Source organism: Marmota flaviventris, chromosome X, assembly GCF_047511675.1.
Source record: "Marmota flaviventris isolate mMarFla1 chromosome X, mMarFla1.hap1, whole genome shotgun sequence".
In the NCBI taxonomy this organism is placed as follows: Eukaryota; Metazoa; Chordata; class Mammalia; order Rodentia; family Sciuridae; genus Marmota; species Marmota flaviventris.
The window spans coordinates 90,748,696-90,764,550 of record NC_092518.1 but is presented as its reverse complement, the minus strand read 5'-3'; the positions used below and the strand labels follow the sequence as shown (position 1 = coordinate 90,764,550).

General features: G+C 36.1%; 1 protein-coding gene across 4 annotated transcripts in view; it reads right to left on the bottom strand.

The window, feature by feature from the left end:
• Positions 1 to 6,808: 6,808 nt before the first annotated feature.
• The window catches only part of Pwwp3b (PWWP domain containing 3B), a 35,389-nt gene continuing 26,342 nt past the window's right edge, over positions 6,809 to 15,855 (bottom strand). For all 4 annotated transcript variants that reach the window (XM_071606462.1, XM_071606461.1, XM_027931522.2 and 1 more), the window contains exons 3-5: positions 14,037 to 14,169; positions 11,652 to 11,829; positions 6,809 to 10,649 (exon numbers count right to left, since the gene is read on the bottom strand). In XM_071606462.1, coding sequence (XP_071462563.1) covers positions 8,357 to 10,435 — 2,079 coding nt within the window. In that variant the 5' untranslated portion in view covers positions 10,436 to 10,649; positions 11,652 to 11,829; positions 14,037 to 14,169 and the 3' untranslated portion in view covers positions 6,809 to 8,356. The remainder of the gene's footprint in view (positions 10,650 to 11,651; positions 11,830 to 14,036; positions 14,170 to 15,855) is intronic.

Here is a 15,855-nt window from a genome sequence, read left to right as displayed (position 1 = left end):
GCTTTTTTTTTTTTTTCATTGTTTTCTTAGGCTAAGCAACCCTTGGAGAGAGCAAATTCTGGGGATTATTTGCCCCCTTCTTTCCTTTGTGTGTCAACCAGGTGACTAAAGGGAATAGTTTGTAGCTGAAACCAGTTGGAATGCATCTCAGCTCCCTTGCACACCAGAATGAGCTAGGACAGAATTCAGAGCTCCCCATATAGTTTTACTCTGGATTTATTTTGGTTATATATTCTGAGAGCAGGTCATATTCCAACATTGTAGCATGGAATGTGGAACTTGGCTAGCACTGGTTGCCTCCTGAGTTTTTGTGCTGTGCATTCCAACGGCAGGGCTGATATAGGGTCCTACTTTGTGTCAAGTACTTTGGTGCTTTTTTGGATTGCTTATGCTGAGGACTAGAAGATACTATGGAGTCACAATTATCTGTGCAGAGGGAGTGGTGATAGCTCTGTGCTAGCCAACACCCATGACTTCAGTCTTCTGAGACATAACTCCTTCTTCTTACCCCAGACTCCTGCAACTATCTTCCCAAATCACAAGTTTTATAGGGAAAATGTCCTCTATTCCCTTACATGTCACAGTCTAGTTTCCCAACACACAGAATTCTCAGTAGGTTTGTGTCAGAAGCTTTCTCTCAAAGCTAAACTGACTGCTAAACCCGTGTGTCAACATTGCCACGGGGGCATGGAAACAAGAAAATGCAAGGGCCTTTGATTCCCAGAGCACTAAACTCAGACAAGAGCTTCTCAAGATGGTTCCGTGTTACAGTACTCTGAGACTGCTCTGGAAAGTTCAGAGAACTTCTCCAAAGCCAGTTTGCTATGCAGGCCTATTTTCTAGCAGTTGCTGCTTCCTGTGCTAGTGGTGCTCACTGAACTCTCCCTCTTTCACCTCTGTTCCCATCGTCTGTAGTGCAATAGTGTACAGTAATAACCAAGGCCTAGAAGCAATAGGCTATATATGTATCCTAGGTATGTAGTATCTATCTAGATTTGAATAAGTACACTGTCTACAATGTTTACACAATAATGAAATTGCCTGATGGTGTATTTCTCAGAAGGCATACCTATTGCTAAATGAAGTATGATTTTATATATCACATATTGGTTTTCTATTCATTCTTCCATGGGCAACCTATTTACTGTTGCCAATTTTCATTAGACTCCAAAGTTCCAAATAAGTTAATTCTGACTCTCTTTGCCAACTTGTTTGTTGCATTAGTGGATTGACATATCCTTGAAATTCTCAACTCTATAATTACAGTGACTCCACTCTAATAAATATATTTTTAACATATATTTAATGGTGAAATCAACATTTTAAGTATGCATAATGTACTATAATTTTTCAGTGTTATAATTTTTAATTGCAATTATCTTGGCTGAATGTATGTCTTTCTCTTAAACAATTAACTTACTAAATGAAAATGGGTAGTTACCCATCTGTTATGGTTTGGATATGAGGTGTACCCCAAAAGGTCCTGTTAATGCAGGAATGATCATAGGTAAATGGTTAGATTATGAGAGCTGTTACTTAATCAGTCCATCCTAGTTTAAATTAACTGGGTTAACTATAGCCATGTGGGGTGTGGCTGAAGAAGTTGGGTCCATGGGGGAAGGCCCTAGAATGGTATATCTTCATATGGCTCTCCTTTTTTTCCCTTTTTCTCTCTGCTTCCTGACCCCACTATGAACTGAGCAACTTTCCTCTGCTGTACCCTTCCTACTTGATGTGCTGCCTCAACTTGGGTTCAGAGCAATGGAATTGGCCATCTTTGGACTGAGACCCATGAAACTGTGAGCTCCAAATAAAAATTTCCTCCTTTAAGTTGTTCTTGTTAGGTATTTTGGTCACAGCAATGCAAAAGCTAACTAAAACTTCATCTGATAGAAAATACAATATAATTTTGATTAAGAGAGCTTCTAAAAATGGGGGGAAATCAAGACATAATATCATTCTCCCCATAAAGCCAGGATGATATAACATCAACTACCATAGTCATTACTATGAAAAATATAATTCTTTCACAAATGAGCTGCAGTTGAATCACGTAAGAGGTAAAAATGCAGTCAAGTCCAAAATAAGCACTGAGCATTCGTTTTCATATCATTTTACTAGCTTTTCAAACAGTCCTTCTCACAAAAGTCTCGTTTCAATTTATGATAAGCATTTTTGGCTTCATATTTGAACTTTGAACAGTGTATATTTAACCATATTTGGATAGTCATCTTATTTAGCCAAATGGAGGGTTTTCCCCCTATGTCCCATTTCCAAATTCTCAGATTTTTGTACATTTACCCCTTCTAGCAGATTGGAATGATCACTTACCAGTCAGCATTTGTACTATTGGGACCAACTGGAACTATTCTATGAAATCAGATGTTAAAGCTTGCTTGATTTAAGACAAATGACTATGTATTTGAGATAAAAGTCTCAGAAAAGAGTTCTTGCTTTTTCTTCAGTTTATAACAAACTGGATGAATTCGGCATTTTTCAGCTTTGTGTCACTGTTATGAAACAACTTGTCACAGGCTACTTATGAAAAAAAAGAGAGGTTTATTTTGACCCATTGTTCTGGAGGTTCAAGTATAAACTTGGAGAGCCCCATTCGTTTGGGCCTTTGGTAAGAGCAGCATCACGTTGTGAGCATGTGTCAGATGTGTTAACATCTCATACCAGGAAGCAGAGAGAGAGAGAGGACAGGCCAGGGTCCCAATCTATTTTGGGGATACACCCCCAATGACCTAAGGACTTCCCACTAGGCTTTACTACTTAAAACCACACAGAAACTCCTATTATTCCTGCCACCCTAGGGACCAAGCCTCTACATATGGACGTTTGGGGAACACTCATCCAAACCATAGAAAACAGTAAGAATAGACTCCATAAGTCTAGAGTAGCCAGTTCCTGAATTCAGTGATTCCAGCTGCTTTCCACATGAGAACACATGGCTATATTATGAAGAGTCACTCAATGTTAGTTATGAAAAGCCTGGGTATTTCAAGAAACCATCCAACCACACCACTGATAAATGGGTACTCTAATAAATGCAAGGAAATTCAGGGATTGTATAGAGTGAACAATCTTGTTCAAGGCTGACAAAATTAATTATTGCATACTGAGATTTTATTCTCATATAGACTGAATAAATCTAATGTATTAACTTTCTTTTAATTACAGAAAGTTTTCTTGCAGAAGCAAATGAAGTTGGTTATAATATATAAGTAAGCACAGAAAGTATCTCTGTCATTTGTTTGACATTTCAGTCCTTCTTCCAAAAGTAAATACCCAACATAGGGAAAATTCAGTAATTAGCTTAAGAAAAATCCAAGTTTTTATCAATAAAGCAAAAAATTCAATTGATATTTCTGAAAAACATTAATTTTTAGAATTACTGTTGCTTAATATATGACACTAGTGCCTTTTCATATCAAAATGTGAACTCTGTTTAAATATCAAATGTACTTAAGAGAAACATTATAAAACAAAATGGTATTTATTTACCTTTAATTTTATTTGAAGTGTTGGTCCATTTCATCTAAGAAATAAAAATAATGTGTTTGATGATGTTGATAGCATTTTATTATCCTTTACTGTCCATAGGATTAGTAGTAATATCACATCTTTCATTCCTGATATTGATAACTTATTTCAAGAGAGAAGTTTTTCAACACCTATAACATGAGTCCTTAGAGCCACTGATTTTTGAGTGCCTTCTCTATATAGTCATTCTCTTGACAATTAATATGAAGCACAGGTACGTATGTGACTTGCTTCCATTCCCATAGTTCCATTCACATGCTTCTTATCTAGACTTTCATCTATTCAATTTCTAATCCTTCTCCTTCCAAGACTTTGAACATACCAGCCAAATTAATCTCCACAGTCCAGAATACCACCTCATTAGATCCCCTGCGTTACAAAGTACAGTACCAAGTGTACTGCTCACAATTCAGCTAATTAGGAGTTTTCCCATCAACACTATTCTTTAGGGCTACTTTAACTGATGCTGAAGTGTGGCAGTAGTCAATTTACATATATCATTAACATTTAATGCTGACATCTGTGCATCAGGTTTGATATTTGCCTCTTCCATTTGTTGGTCATAGGTCACCTTCTACTCCATGAGCCCATAGAACTGAAGGGAGGGACATCATTGCAATAATTGTCAGTGTGGGGGCTGAGGTTGTGGCTCAGTGGTAGAGTGCTTGCCTAGCAAGAGTGAGGCACTGGGTTCAATTCTTAGCACCACATATAAATTAATAAATAAATAAAGGTCCATCAACAACTGAAAAAAATTAAAAAAAATAATTATTAGTGTCACAGAGATTTGTGCAACCTGATGATTTTCTTGTGCTATATCAGGCTGGATACCAATAGTATCATTTCTAACATGGGGTGGACTGCTGTTTAGCCTGTTGGACCTTAACACTTGGTGAATTTTAATGTACAGCTTATGATTGGCAGGTTCTATCATATAGTCACTTGCTGTCTATTGGGTTAGACTATTATTTATTAAGACTTAATAGTATACAAGGAGTTATTTTTTAAATGGCACTTAGTTTATAGGACACAGTTTTTCCTCAGAGCCTCAGAATTCTGTGTTGCAATATATTCTAATCCTTATAGATAATACTGGAAAAGATCTTAGCACTATCAGATAATGCTGAGTCATATGGCTTTAGTGCTAGGACAACTTGTACTGTGTATCTTCACCTTGGTAGGGGACCATAATTTTCCACTGCAGCTAACATCAGATTTAGCTGAGCAGGTCACATCTTATTTTTGTACATAAGAAGTAATATACCAGCCACCTGTCCATATACCTAGCCCTGGAATACTACTATCTACCAGTCATTGCTACAGATTTTAGTCAATCAAAATTACCTGATTCTAATCTGATCTTGCCTCCCATTAGGGAAAAGATACTTACCTTGCCTCTCGGGTTTTGTGCTGCCACTTAGGCCCTACAATTCTGGAATCTCATCATCCTCATTGCAATATAGTTTACTTCCAACCATGGTTTGCCAAGGAGAGCCAACACTTGAGATACTAAAAAATGTCAAGTGTTTCTCATCAACACATTTCTTATCATTACTGTGCCTTCTCGTCCCTCCTAGGGAAAATAGTTCAGAGATAGGTTCTGTCTTCTCACACAGTAAATCATTTCTTATACTCCTATCCCCTTGGCGATCTCACCAATTCCTCAGTACTCTGGCAAAAATGTTCCAGTAGGCTGTTTTGGTCCAAGCTTAAAAGATGCCACACCAGTAGTATATTAGGCCAACTCCAGGTCTTTGAACCAAGTTATAGGTGTGTGATCCCATGTTGCTAAGTTCTCCTCTATATTCACTTAGGTTCTGCTCTCCTTCCATACTAGTTTGACATCCTCAAAATGCATTCCACCATATATTATCCTATTTTATTATAGTATATCTTAGCCCATTCCTACTAGTTCTTTCTGAATATAAAGTTCTTCTCCACCTAATTAGAGACTGCAATTTGCCCCCTGTGCTGTGATGATACCTTATCTTTGTTATGAGCTGGAGGCAATGAAAAATATCAGCACTGGTTGTTGACTAATACAGGCAACATCTTTTGAGGTAACTGTATCTGATGAGTTTATTGCATTTTCTCCAGAAAGAGGCTGTCCTCTGATAGCATGGGTTTAGGTGGCTGCAAATGCCAGGCTGAGGGATCAGGGGATTTTAAGTATTCAAGATTCTTACATTAATTTATATTCCATGTCTCAGAGTTCTACTCATCATAGATAGATGATAGGTACCTAGACAAATGGATAGAGATACCTATAAATATTATGGATGCTGTCTCCCTGAAGTCCTACAGACCTTACAAACAGATTCTGGGCCTCATATTCAGCAGTCTTTTATAACTGAAAATGAGAGTCTTCTAAATCCAATGGGTTAGGGTGGATGATGGGTCAGTCTTTCCCATCAGAGATACAAACCTATGCTAGAGACCCAGCTTAGGGCAATCTTAGAGCCTTCCTTAACAACTACTCAGGCTAGAAGTAATCAGAGTCCCCATTCAGTTGGACGCTAAACCCATCTTCTTCCATAACCCAAATACCATTCAGTCACCTACTCAAAGAGAATAGATGTGTCTGAGGCACACCTGCCTCACCTGAACATATGCCACAAGATAAATGACATATCAAGAGAGATCCAATGCTCATTCTTTACCCCAAATCAGATACCCAGGAACTCTCAAATAGGGTGAAACAAGGGTCTTTGGTTTTTGAATACAGGCAGTCAGTCCACAAGGTTAATAAAATATTTCTCATTGTGATGAGGTTGTACATTGTAATCATCTTAAAAATTACATGAATATTTACAGGAATAATATCTTCTGTGTGCCCTGTAATCTAACCTCAGGGCACACCATTAAACCACATTATCACTTTCTCACCTCATAAGGCTATAAATGAGGTAGTAAATATTAAATTAGGTGGTAAAATATTAGAAACAGGAGATAGATAGCTCAATGAAAATGCTGAAGTGGGTAATACATTGGAATCAGAGGGACACAGTATTATAGCATGAATAAGGGTGTTTTCCTAGATTATAAAGTCCACATATTGTGTGGTAATGGTATGTTTTCAAATACTTTTCAAGGCCATGAGGAAACTATTTTGGATTAGTTTAGGCTGGATCCATAGAAGATTTTGTGGGATCTGCAGCACATAAAATTGGGAAGGCTTTTTTCTAAAATAACACAAAATCAACCATGGAAATGAATATTTATTCAGAATCATAACTTATAACAAACATTAAAATGATGGCACCTACAAAAAGCAAAAATTCCAAAAAAACACAACACATCACTTATGTAGCTATATAATCTGGAGTATGGAGTAAATATCCAAAGTGAAGGAAATAATGGTTTTATTACAAATCAAAATACCAAATTTTTAAAAATTTTAGATACACATGTAGCTATGTGAACACATAACAAGAGCCCAAGAATAACAGCTGTCTTACTCGAAGATGTAAAATTGTAGACAGGTTCATGTTAAGTCTTCAGCACTTCTTATCATAACAAGTTTTTAAAAACAATAAACTAGTTTTTCTAAGATGTAGTCTCACAAAAATCTTGTTTTGAGTTAGAATATATTCATCTGCTTCATCCTATCGATTGTCTATATTTAACTATATTTCGGTAATTGCCATATTTAACCAATGGGGGCTTTTTCTGTGATCCATTTCCAAATTCCCAGGTTTTGGTCCATCTACTCCTTCTGATAGTTTGGAATGACTTACTAGTTGACATATTAGTACTGGAATCAATGGGAACTTCTGTACAAATAAGCCGGATGCTAAAGTTTGCTTGATTTGAGACAAATGACTACATATTTTGAAATAAGACTCAGAATGTAGTGCTTGCTTTTTCTACAGTTTGCATCAAACTACATGGGCTCTTAAGCAGTAAGTCTGGACTTTAGAGTGACCAGACTGTGGTTACAATGACTGTAGCTGCCTTTTACATGTGGTCAGACAGCTATAATAAGAAGATCCACTCTTGGTTAGTTATGAAGACAGCCAAAAGCCTGTCTGTTTTAACAAACTATTCAACCATTTTAAGGACAGACACTGAATAAAACTGAATTTCATGGAAGTATAGAATTGGTTATCCTGTTCAAGGCTGCTGAAATATTTTCTGCATGCTGAAATGTTATTCACACAAATATAGACTGCATGCAGATAATCCATTTACTTTATTTTTTAACTTTAGACTATTTTGCAAAAGCAACTGTGGTTAGTTATAATATGCAGCAAAGCTTATCTATCATCTATCTTTGGTTCTATGTCTTAGAGATACTTTTTTTCCAAAAATAAATAGGCATGGCAGGAAAAATAATTCAACTATTTTAAGAGAAAACCCAGTATTTTATAAAAAATTAAGCAAAAAAATATAATCATGTTTCTTTTAGACTTCTTTTCTAACTATCTTGCTTAATATCTAACACCAGTGCAACTTTAATATTGAAATGATTGTGCATACTGCATTTTCTTATACAGCATACACACAAAAATGTCATAAAACCAAAGAGTACTTTCTTTTAAAAATTATTTAGGAATTATGCATTCTAAAAATGTATTTGAAAGTAAAAATTCTGAAATATGCTGATGAAATTGACTCTGAAGAAGCATAAGAAAATAAACATGTAGTGATCTCTGCAGATCCTAGAGATCTTTAAAAAAAAGTGAACATGTTGCTCAAAGTCTTTCCTTTTCAGAAAATATTTACATTGTAGAGAGAACTGTTAAAATGAGATTTTTTTTAAACTAACATCTGTAAAAGCTCCTTGTTATGATTTTGACTCTTGGGATATTTAATGAGCTTCATTTGTTAATGGTTTCCGTCTCTTTTCAAATATGATTTTTGCATCAAATAATTCTCTTTCCCTATAGCCGAGAGAAGGCCCTTTTAGATACTTTGCTTCAGCTGCTTCATAATCTAATCCATCAACAGCAGAAATTGAGAAAATAATTGCTTCTGGCAGGAGAACTTCCAGGATGAATTTAATTTTGTCATGTTTTATCCGAGTCAGCATGCTTTCATCTATTTGTTTGTAGATTTCCTGTAAATATTTCACTACTTCATCCAACTGATCATCATCTTCAAAGTATGTTTCAATACAGGGTGTGAACCTATTTGCATTCAAAAATGATTTCAGCCATCTGGATGCTTTGGTGCCTTTTAAAATGGCCAAAAGATGGTTTTCTGTTCCCTTTGCATTCACAATAAAGTCCACCAGGTTCTTGTTGGCTCGGTCCCGAGCAGCCTTCATCCTGTCAGGGAGAATTTTCTGGAAGGCCATTTTCTTGGTCTGGGAAGTCACAACCATTTGTTCCACAGTATCATCACTCTGGAGCTTTGGAAATCGATTCCTGAAGGTATCCTGTTTGATTGCTTTCCTGATTGGATAACTAATGTCAGCAGCATAGTACTCAAGGAAAGAGCCTGTAAAAGATCCACAACCTATTCTAACTCTGTAGTCACAAATCAATGAAATGCACCAGTCGATACTTTCACTATACTCCTCCCTGGCTTTATCCACTAGTGCTTGTTTCTCCTTACAATCAAACTTTTTTAGTCTTCTGAATGGTACTCTAATGCCTTTCTTCTCAGGATTTATGTTTGCCTCAACAAAAAGCACACTTGCTTTCCTCTCTTTACGCCTGATACTTTTTACCACTGCTGGCCAAAATGGGTATTTTTGATATTTAAACCAGACTATCATTCCTGTTTCAAATGAACGTGGCTCATAATTTAAAATGAAGCGTGGGAGTTCTTCATCTTCCTCATTGTCATCTAGTGCAGAAGCACTAACAGGATTTAGATTCGGTGACTTGTCAGAAGCTTGAATGTCTTCCTCAAGTTCCTCTAAATCCAGCCTCTGAAAACTTCTTTCATTATTCACAAGAAGTGAATAATCCAGGACAGGGTTAGAGGCACTAACTGAAGCCTGGCATTCCCCTGAACAACTTGCAGAGGATGTTGCAGCACCTGTCTCTGATTCCACAGAAGGTTGATCCTGGGTGGCATCTGTGCATGGATTTGGATTTGAAGGACCTTCTCCAGGATCTTCAATATTCTCTGAGAATGTAGAACATTCAGAGGAAACAGCAGGGGTCTCTGAGCATATGTCTTTTTCTTCTTCTTTCAAAGCTTTGGGCATAGTGACAATATCTGATGACAAAGATGGAACAAACTTTTCATCTTTAACAGGTGCATCCTCTTCTTTGACTGTGGAACTTACAGATAAAATTGCTGATGTGTCAATCTTTTTCTTCTCTTTTTCATCATCATCTTCTGAAAGTGAAGGGAAAGTCTGGCAGATGGGGTTCTGTGATGACTTTGTTTCCATTTCACTCGGAGTATCAATAGTTGTGTTCACCTGTGATTTATCATCAGGCAGGGAATTACCACTCTCTGAAGATATTATCAGGGATGTTGGGTCTTTATTTTCCTCAAGAGACTCCTGTAAGTCCTCTTCATGCCTCCGATACTTTTTACGAGGGGGTGAATCAGACAGCTTTTGTGGTTCATTGTCAGATATCACAATGGTCTCTTCTTCATGTGAAATGCTTGCTTGATTCAATTTTTTTCTCTCATTCAGGATATCCAGTGCCACTTTTAGTGATCTTCTGTAAGCTGTTTCCTCTTGAGGTGGGGCATTGTCCTCTGACTGTAGCACAAGAGAGGAGGCAATGGCTTCAACTTGAGATTTCTCAAGAATCTTTGTTTCTGTGATATCCACTTCAATCTTGTCATCTAGTGAGAGTATTTGAACTTCTAGGGAAATTGTCTTTTGTCTCTTACTGTCTGATGAAGTTTCAGATCTGGTCAAAACTTTCGCTGGCCATAACTGGTCTTTCCAATTGCACAGGACATACTCAGCTTCCATGATGATTTTGAGTTGTGTGCCAAGGAGCTCTTATCAGAGGTTGAGGTGGCTTGCTGTCCTTGTTACTGCAAACACAGTTCCTACCAAAACAATACTCTCAACAAAGTCTCTTTTGTTTTAGGACTACAAAGAGTTTATAGCTTTTTTGTCTTCTCCACTACAATAACCCCAGGATTCGTGAACACGTTGTTTGAATAGGACAATACTGAAGATACTGAAATGGAGGGAAAAAAGTATCAGCAAACAAAATTATTTTGTCAAAATAGAATATGAGCAATTGAAAACCAAGAAGAAATAAACTAGAGATAAGAATGCTCAATACAAGATCAGACAGTGAATAATGCAGCACAATTTAAGGGGAGATAGGAACTGGAAAATTGTTTTACAATATGTCAAATTCAAGAACTTGCACATATTTATTAAGGAGTTATGTGTATACATGTAGGCATAGGGGGAGGGCTTATGGTGGTGTTTCAGGAAACTTATAGTATTAGACTCTGATATTTTTATCCCTCTACTATTTGACCTATGGCAGTGGGTCTCCAAACTTAATATGTATCAGAATCATCTGGAAGACTTAGATTTCTAGGCACCCTCCTGAAAGTCTTAATCAGAATGTCTGGGTTGAGCTCAAAAATTCATATTTCTAATAAGTTCTCAAATGATTTCAATGCTACATGTCCAAGAGGAACTTGTTGAGAACTAGTATACTAGCCAAATACACAGCATTATAAATTTTAAGTTCTACCAAAGCATCCAGACAAACAAAACAAGGTCTGTACCTACTGCATCTACACAACAACATACTGACCTTCTAAAAATCATAAGCAGAAGACAGAGACTCAGAATGGCTACTATGGACACTTACTGGATCTAGTGGTTTCAAGTATTTGAGAGCCAGATCATTGTCTGAAAACTTGGGTAGACACCTGAAAAGCCTCTTGCATAATTTTTGCTTAGTGGTTTTATACATTAGATTCTCAAAATGAGAAGTTGAGAAATTTTAACTTCTTACATTAATTACAAATATTATGGCTAGAGAAGAAGGATCAAGTTGAATTATACCTCAGATTTTCAACTGAATGCGATTTTAATATGAAATGTGGTTTTTTTTTTTAGTTTAAAGTACATAGCTGCAAAGCATGAAGCAAAATATTCTTCATGATCTCAATAAGTGTTTAATGTGAAATATTGCATGAAATGGGAATAGTCTTACCCTGCCACAAGAATTGTGGTAGTCTGGTCCTGTAATACAGCTGTCTTGATTCTTACTCCAACTGTTTGTCTAGCACAGCCTTCACCCTGCTGGGCACTTCTGTTGTTGTACTGTCTTTCTGGGGCTCACCTGGAATCACATGCAGATTGCCCAGGTCTCATGGAACTCTGATATTAACCTAGGATATCCAAAAGGAAGACAGGGGATCAAGGCAATAAAATGGAAAAGATGTAAGGAAATTTCCCTACCAAAACACTATCAAGTATGTCATTCTGAAACACAGAGACAAAGTGAAATCTTATCCCTGATGTAGATTTCATGTCCTTATAATATGAAATGTTCTTTGAGACACATTTATATTATTTGGTTCATGATGAAATCATGTCTCTCAGGAAAAGTGTGAGGTCGAAATAGGAAAGAAGGAAGTAACAATTACCTTGTTCTACAAGTCAGAGTATAGATTTTCTATTGAATCCATCAGTTATCATGTATACTTCTTTCTTTTTGATACACAAAATTTTCAATGGAATCACAGTTACACTGTATATACTATCTATTAATACAAAATAATTTCATTGCTTTTTTGCCTACTTCAAAAAAATGATTGCCTGGAAGAAATTTAGGCTGTTTGACAAGCGACATCTTGTGACCAGAACCAGAACTGCAGCCTTCCCATAAGATAGGGAGGACCTGAATCACTACTAGATCTTTCTTATGGGAAGAGTATGGGAACTACTCTAGCCATCCAGGAGCCTGCTAGTGCTTCTAGACTTCTCTATTCTAAACTTAATGGTTCTGTTGTATGGGATTATAACAGGAATATATGTCTTCAAACATAATGTTTCTTATTATCAAAACACCCAGAAACCCTTAAAATTGAAAAGATGCAAAAATATACATGCCAAAGAAATTATAATTCTATACAAACAACCTCTATGACTATTCTGCATGTATCATTCTAGAATTATTTTACATATATAGATAAATATCATTTCAAACTAGCCTTAGATTTCACTCAAGAGCATAAATATTTTCCACATGATGTTTTATAAATTATTTTAAGTGAAATTTTCTCAAGACTACTATATTTTAGCTCAACATTTCCTTTAAGATGTGAAAAATAAATAAGTATATATTATTAATTTTTAAAATAGAGAACAGTAAAGCAATCTCTGTTTCTCCAACTATACAAATAATCCTATTAGTAATTTGGCAGATATGCAATTCCAGATTTGGTTACATAGATGACAGTAACATATATACATATAAACTAGTATATTTATTTATTCTGAGGAGAGATCATATACTATATGCTATTCTATAACTTAATTTTTCATCTTAAACTATTTCTCAGGCATTTTCAACTCACATGTACAGATTCATGTTTGTATTCACCAGATACATAATATTCCATTATGTGGATTTACCATCCCATATAATATTTTAAATTGCTTATACAAATAAACCAAATATTGTGTCTCACTATTAACTTAGGTGATACAGAAAAATGGTTCTTGCTGACCATAACTATATCTGTGGCCTGAAATAATGAGCTGCAAGGAGGATACACACAGGAATATAGTCAACACAGCAACCAGGCTAACTATTTGATCAGGTCCAGGAAAATTTCCACTATTGGCAAAAGGCGGGGGATTATGGGAGCATGTCTGTGTGTTTGTCTATGAATGTTTATGTGTCTGAAACAAAATGGATATTATGTTCTAGCTTAAGTTTTCTTTCATGATTATAAAAACAATCATGAAGAAATCCTTTCTTAAATTATGGAAATAGGTTATAAAATAGTATTTAAATAGTAACCTACTGACCCAGGAATGCTGAATGTTAAAAAGAGCTTATTTTCTCACAGATTTCTTTCTAATCACCCATATATACATGTATATATTATGTGTAAGTATCTTCACTCAACTACATATTTGATCTCCTTTCCATGCTCATGTATATGTGACACACGGTCTTCTTATGTATCAATCAATTTACAGAAGTATTTCCACGCATGCTGTCAAAACATTTGTCAGTTAAATTTTTGTATAAATCAATAAATGTTTAAAACTTCAAACAGAAACATAATGTCTAGCAATATACACATGGAATGCTAACTCAATAAATTAGTATGAACAGCCACGCTGCACTGATTGAAGCCTTAATTTAGAGGCTGTAATCTGATCACCCCTTCTCCCACTGTGGACTTATAAACATTGGGAGATACAAAAATTCCAGAGGACTAATTCCTTCAAAATGCCTGTAATTCTCGCAAAACCACACTCCGTTACTACCACTCCAAGACCATCATCCCTATTTTTCACATCTATACTCTAGGGCCCTCAGAAGTCACTGGAAAATAACTAAATTTAAGACAGCCATTACCTTGAAGCTTCTTGTCAGCTGCAGCCTGGAGAAATGCAGCTCCTCCCCCAAGACTGGCCAGGCACAGCTCACTGCCAAGCAGCTCAGAGAAGGCTCCACCCACTGGCTGAGATGAAGAGCAGAAGGCCCCTCCCTGAATTAAAGGACAGAAACGCCAAGACAAACTGCTGAAATGTTGAAGTATGGAAATGTTCCTTTTAAAAGAACTTTAAAGTGAAATGGCAACAAGTGTCTGTTTAATTTCCATTCAAATGCTTCAGTGGGTGATTTCTCGAAGAAAAGAGGCAGCAAATCACTTTACCATATGATAAAAACCCAGTTAAATATTTTTTTACATTTTTTTCTTGCCTTCTCTAGCATCTTACTGCTACAGGTAAATTTAAAACCCAGCTTTGTCAAACTGCACTAAACACGACTGCTAAGCTATTGATTGTGAGGAAAATAAAAAGGGAGACAGAGAGACAAGGTGCAGAGGCAGGAAAGTGGCTGCTTGACCAAGCAGCCTCATTTATTTATACCAGTAGGCTACATTTGGTCATTAGTACCATAACTACGTTATTGTTTAGAGTATCAGTAAGGTTGCTTATTTGCAGTTCCATTCCAGTTACAAAATGCAATGTCAGGAGCTTTGTGATGCTCTTAAGAAAGTTCATTGTCTAAAATTACTGTTAAGCACACAGATCCAGGAGCACTGGAGCTTGGTGAAACACTGTAGTTATCTAGCAAGCAAGTTTCTCTATTCCCAGGAGTTATGTGCCTAAGATCAAGGTCGAAATTGATAAAACCCTTAACACAGAGCTTCCTCCTGAAGAACATTGCTACAGCGGCCAGGCATCCCGTGTCTTTTACATGGAAGTTCCCAGCAGTCAGGCATTCTGTGCCTTTGCACAGAAACTTCCTAGCCACCAAGCATGCCACAATCACTATGTTTATCAGAGACCCCAATCCCAAACACAGGACGCCTACAATTGATAGGGATTGTATTAAAACTGTCCACTATTTATGGGAGAACTGACTTCTTAAAAATTATTATTTTTATTATTATTTTATTATTTCATGACATATTATGTTTCCCCTTTTACTCAGTTCTCCTCTGGAACCCTTCATGGAGGTTTCAACAAATTCTTCACATACATGCTCATTTTAAAAAAAAAAATAGTTGTAGACAGACACCGTACTTTTATTCTATTTATTTTTTATGCAGTGCTGAGGATTGAACCCAGTGCCTCACGCATGCTAGGCAAGTACTCTACCATTGAGCTAAGCTCCCAGAATACATGTTCATTTTTTATAAGAGGTTGAAAATCATTGTTTTGGCAGGAAAATACCCATTTCATATTTCCTCATCAATAACTGGAAATTTCTCCTTTCTGTTTTGTTGTTGTTTTTCATTTGAGCATTTCAATGTGAGGTGAACTAATTTTGTTTAAATTTACATGTCTTTACTTGTTTCTATATCTGAAACTTTTTTTAGTATTTGTTTTTAGTTGTAGTTGAACACAATACCTTTATTTATTTTTATGTGGTGCTGAGAATTGAACCTAGGGCTTTGCATGTGCTAGGAGATCACTCTACTGCTGAGCCACAACCCCTGAAATATATGTTATGCATCTATTCATCAAAATTCTCCTGCATTAAATTTATATTTCTGATTTAAAGTAGAAATTCAAGTTTTAAGTAACAGTATCGATAATTTGGGGGGGATGAAGTATTTTATTTGGACTTTGTTTCACATAATACATAATATTACTCATATTTATATTATTACATTTTAAAATCTACATTTATATAAACATTAATGTTAGAACAATAAATAGAA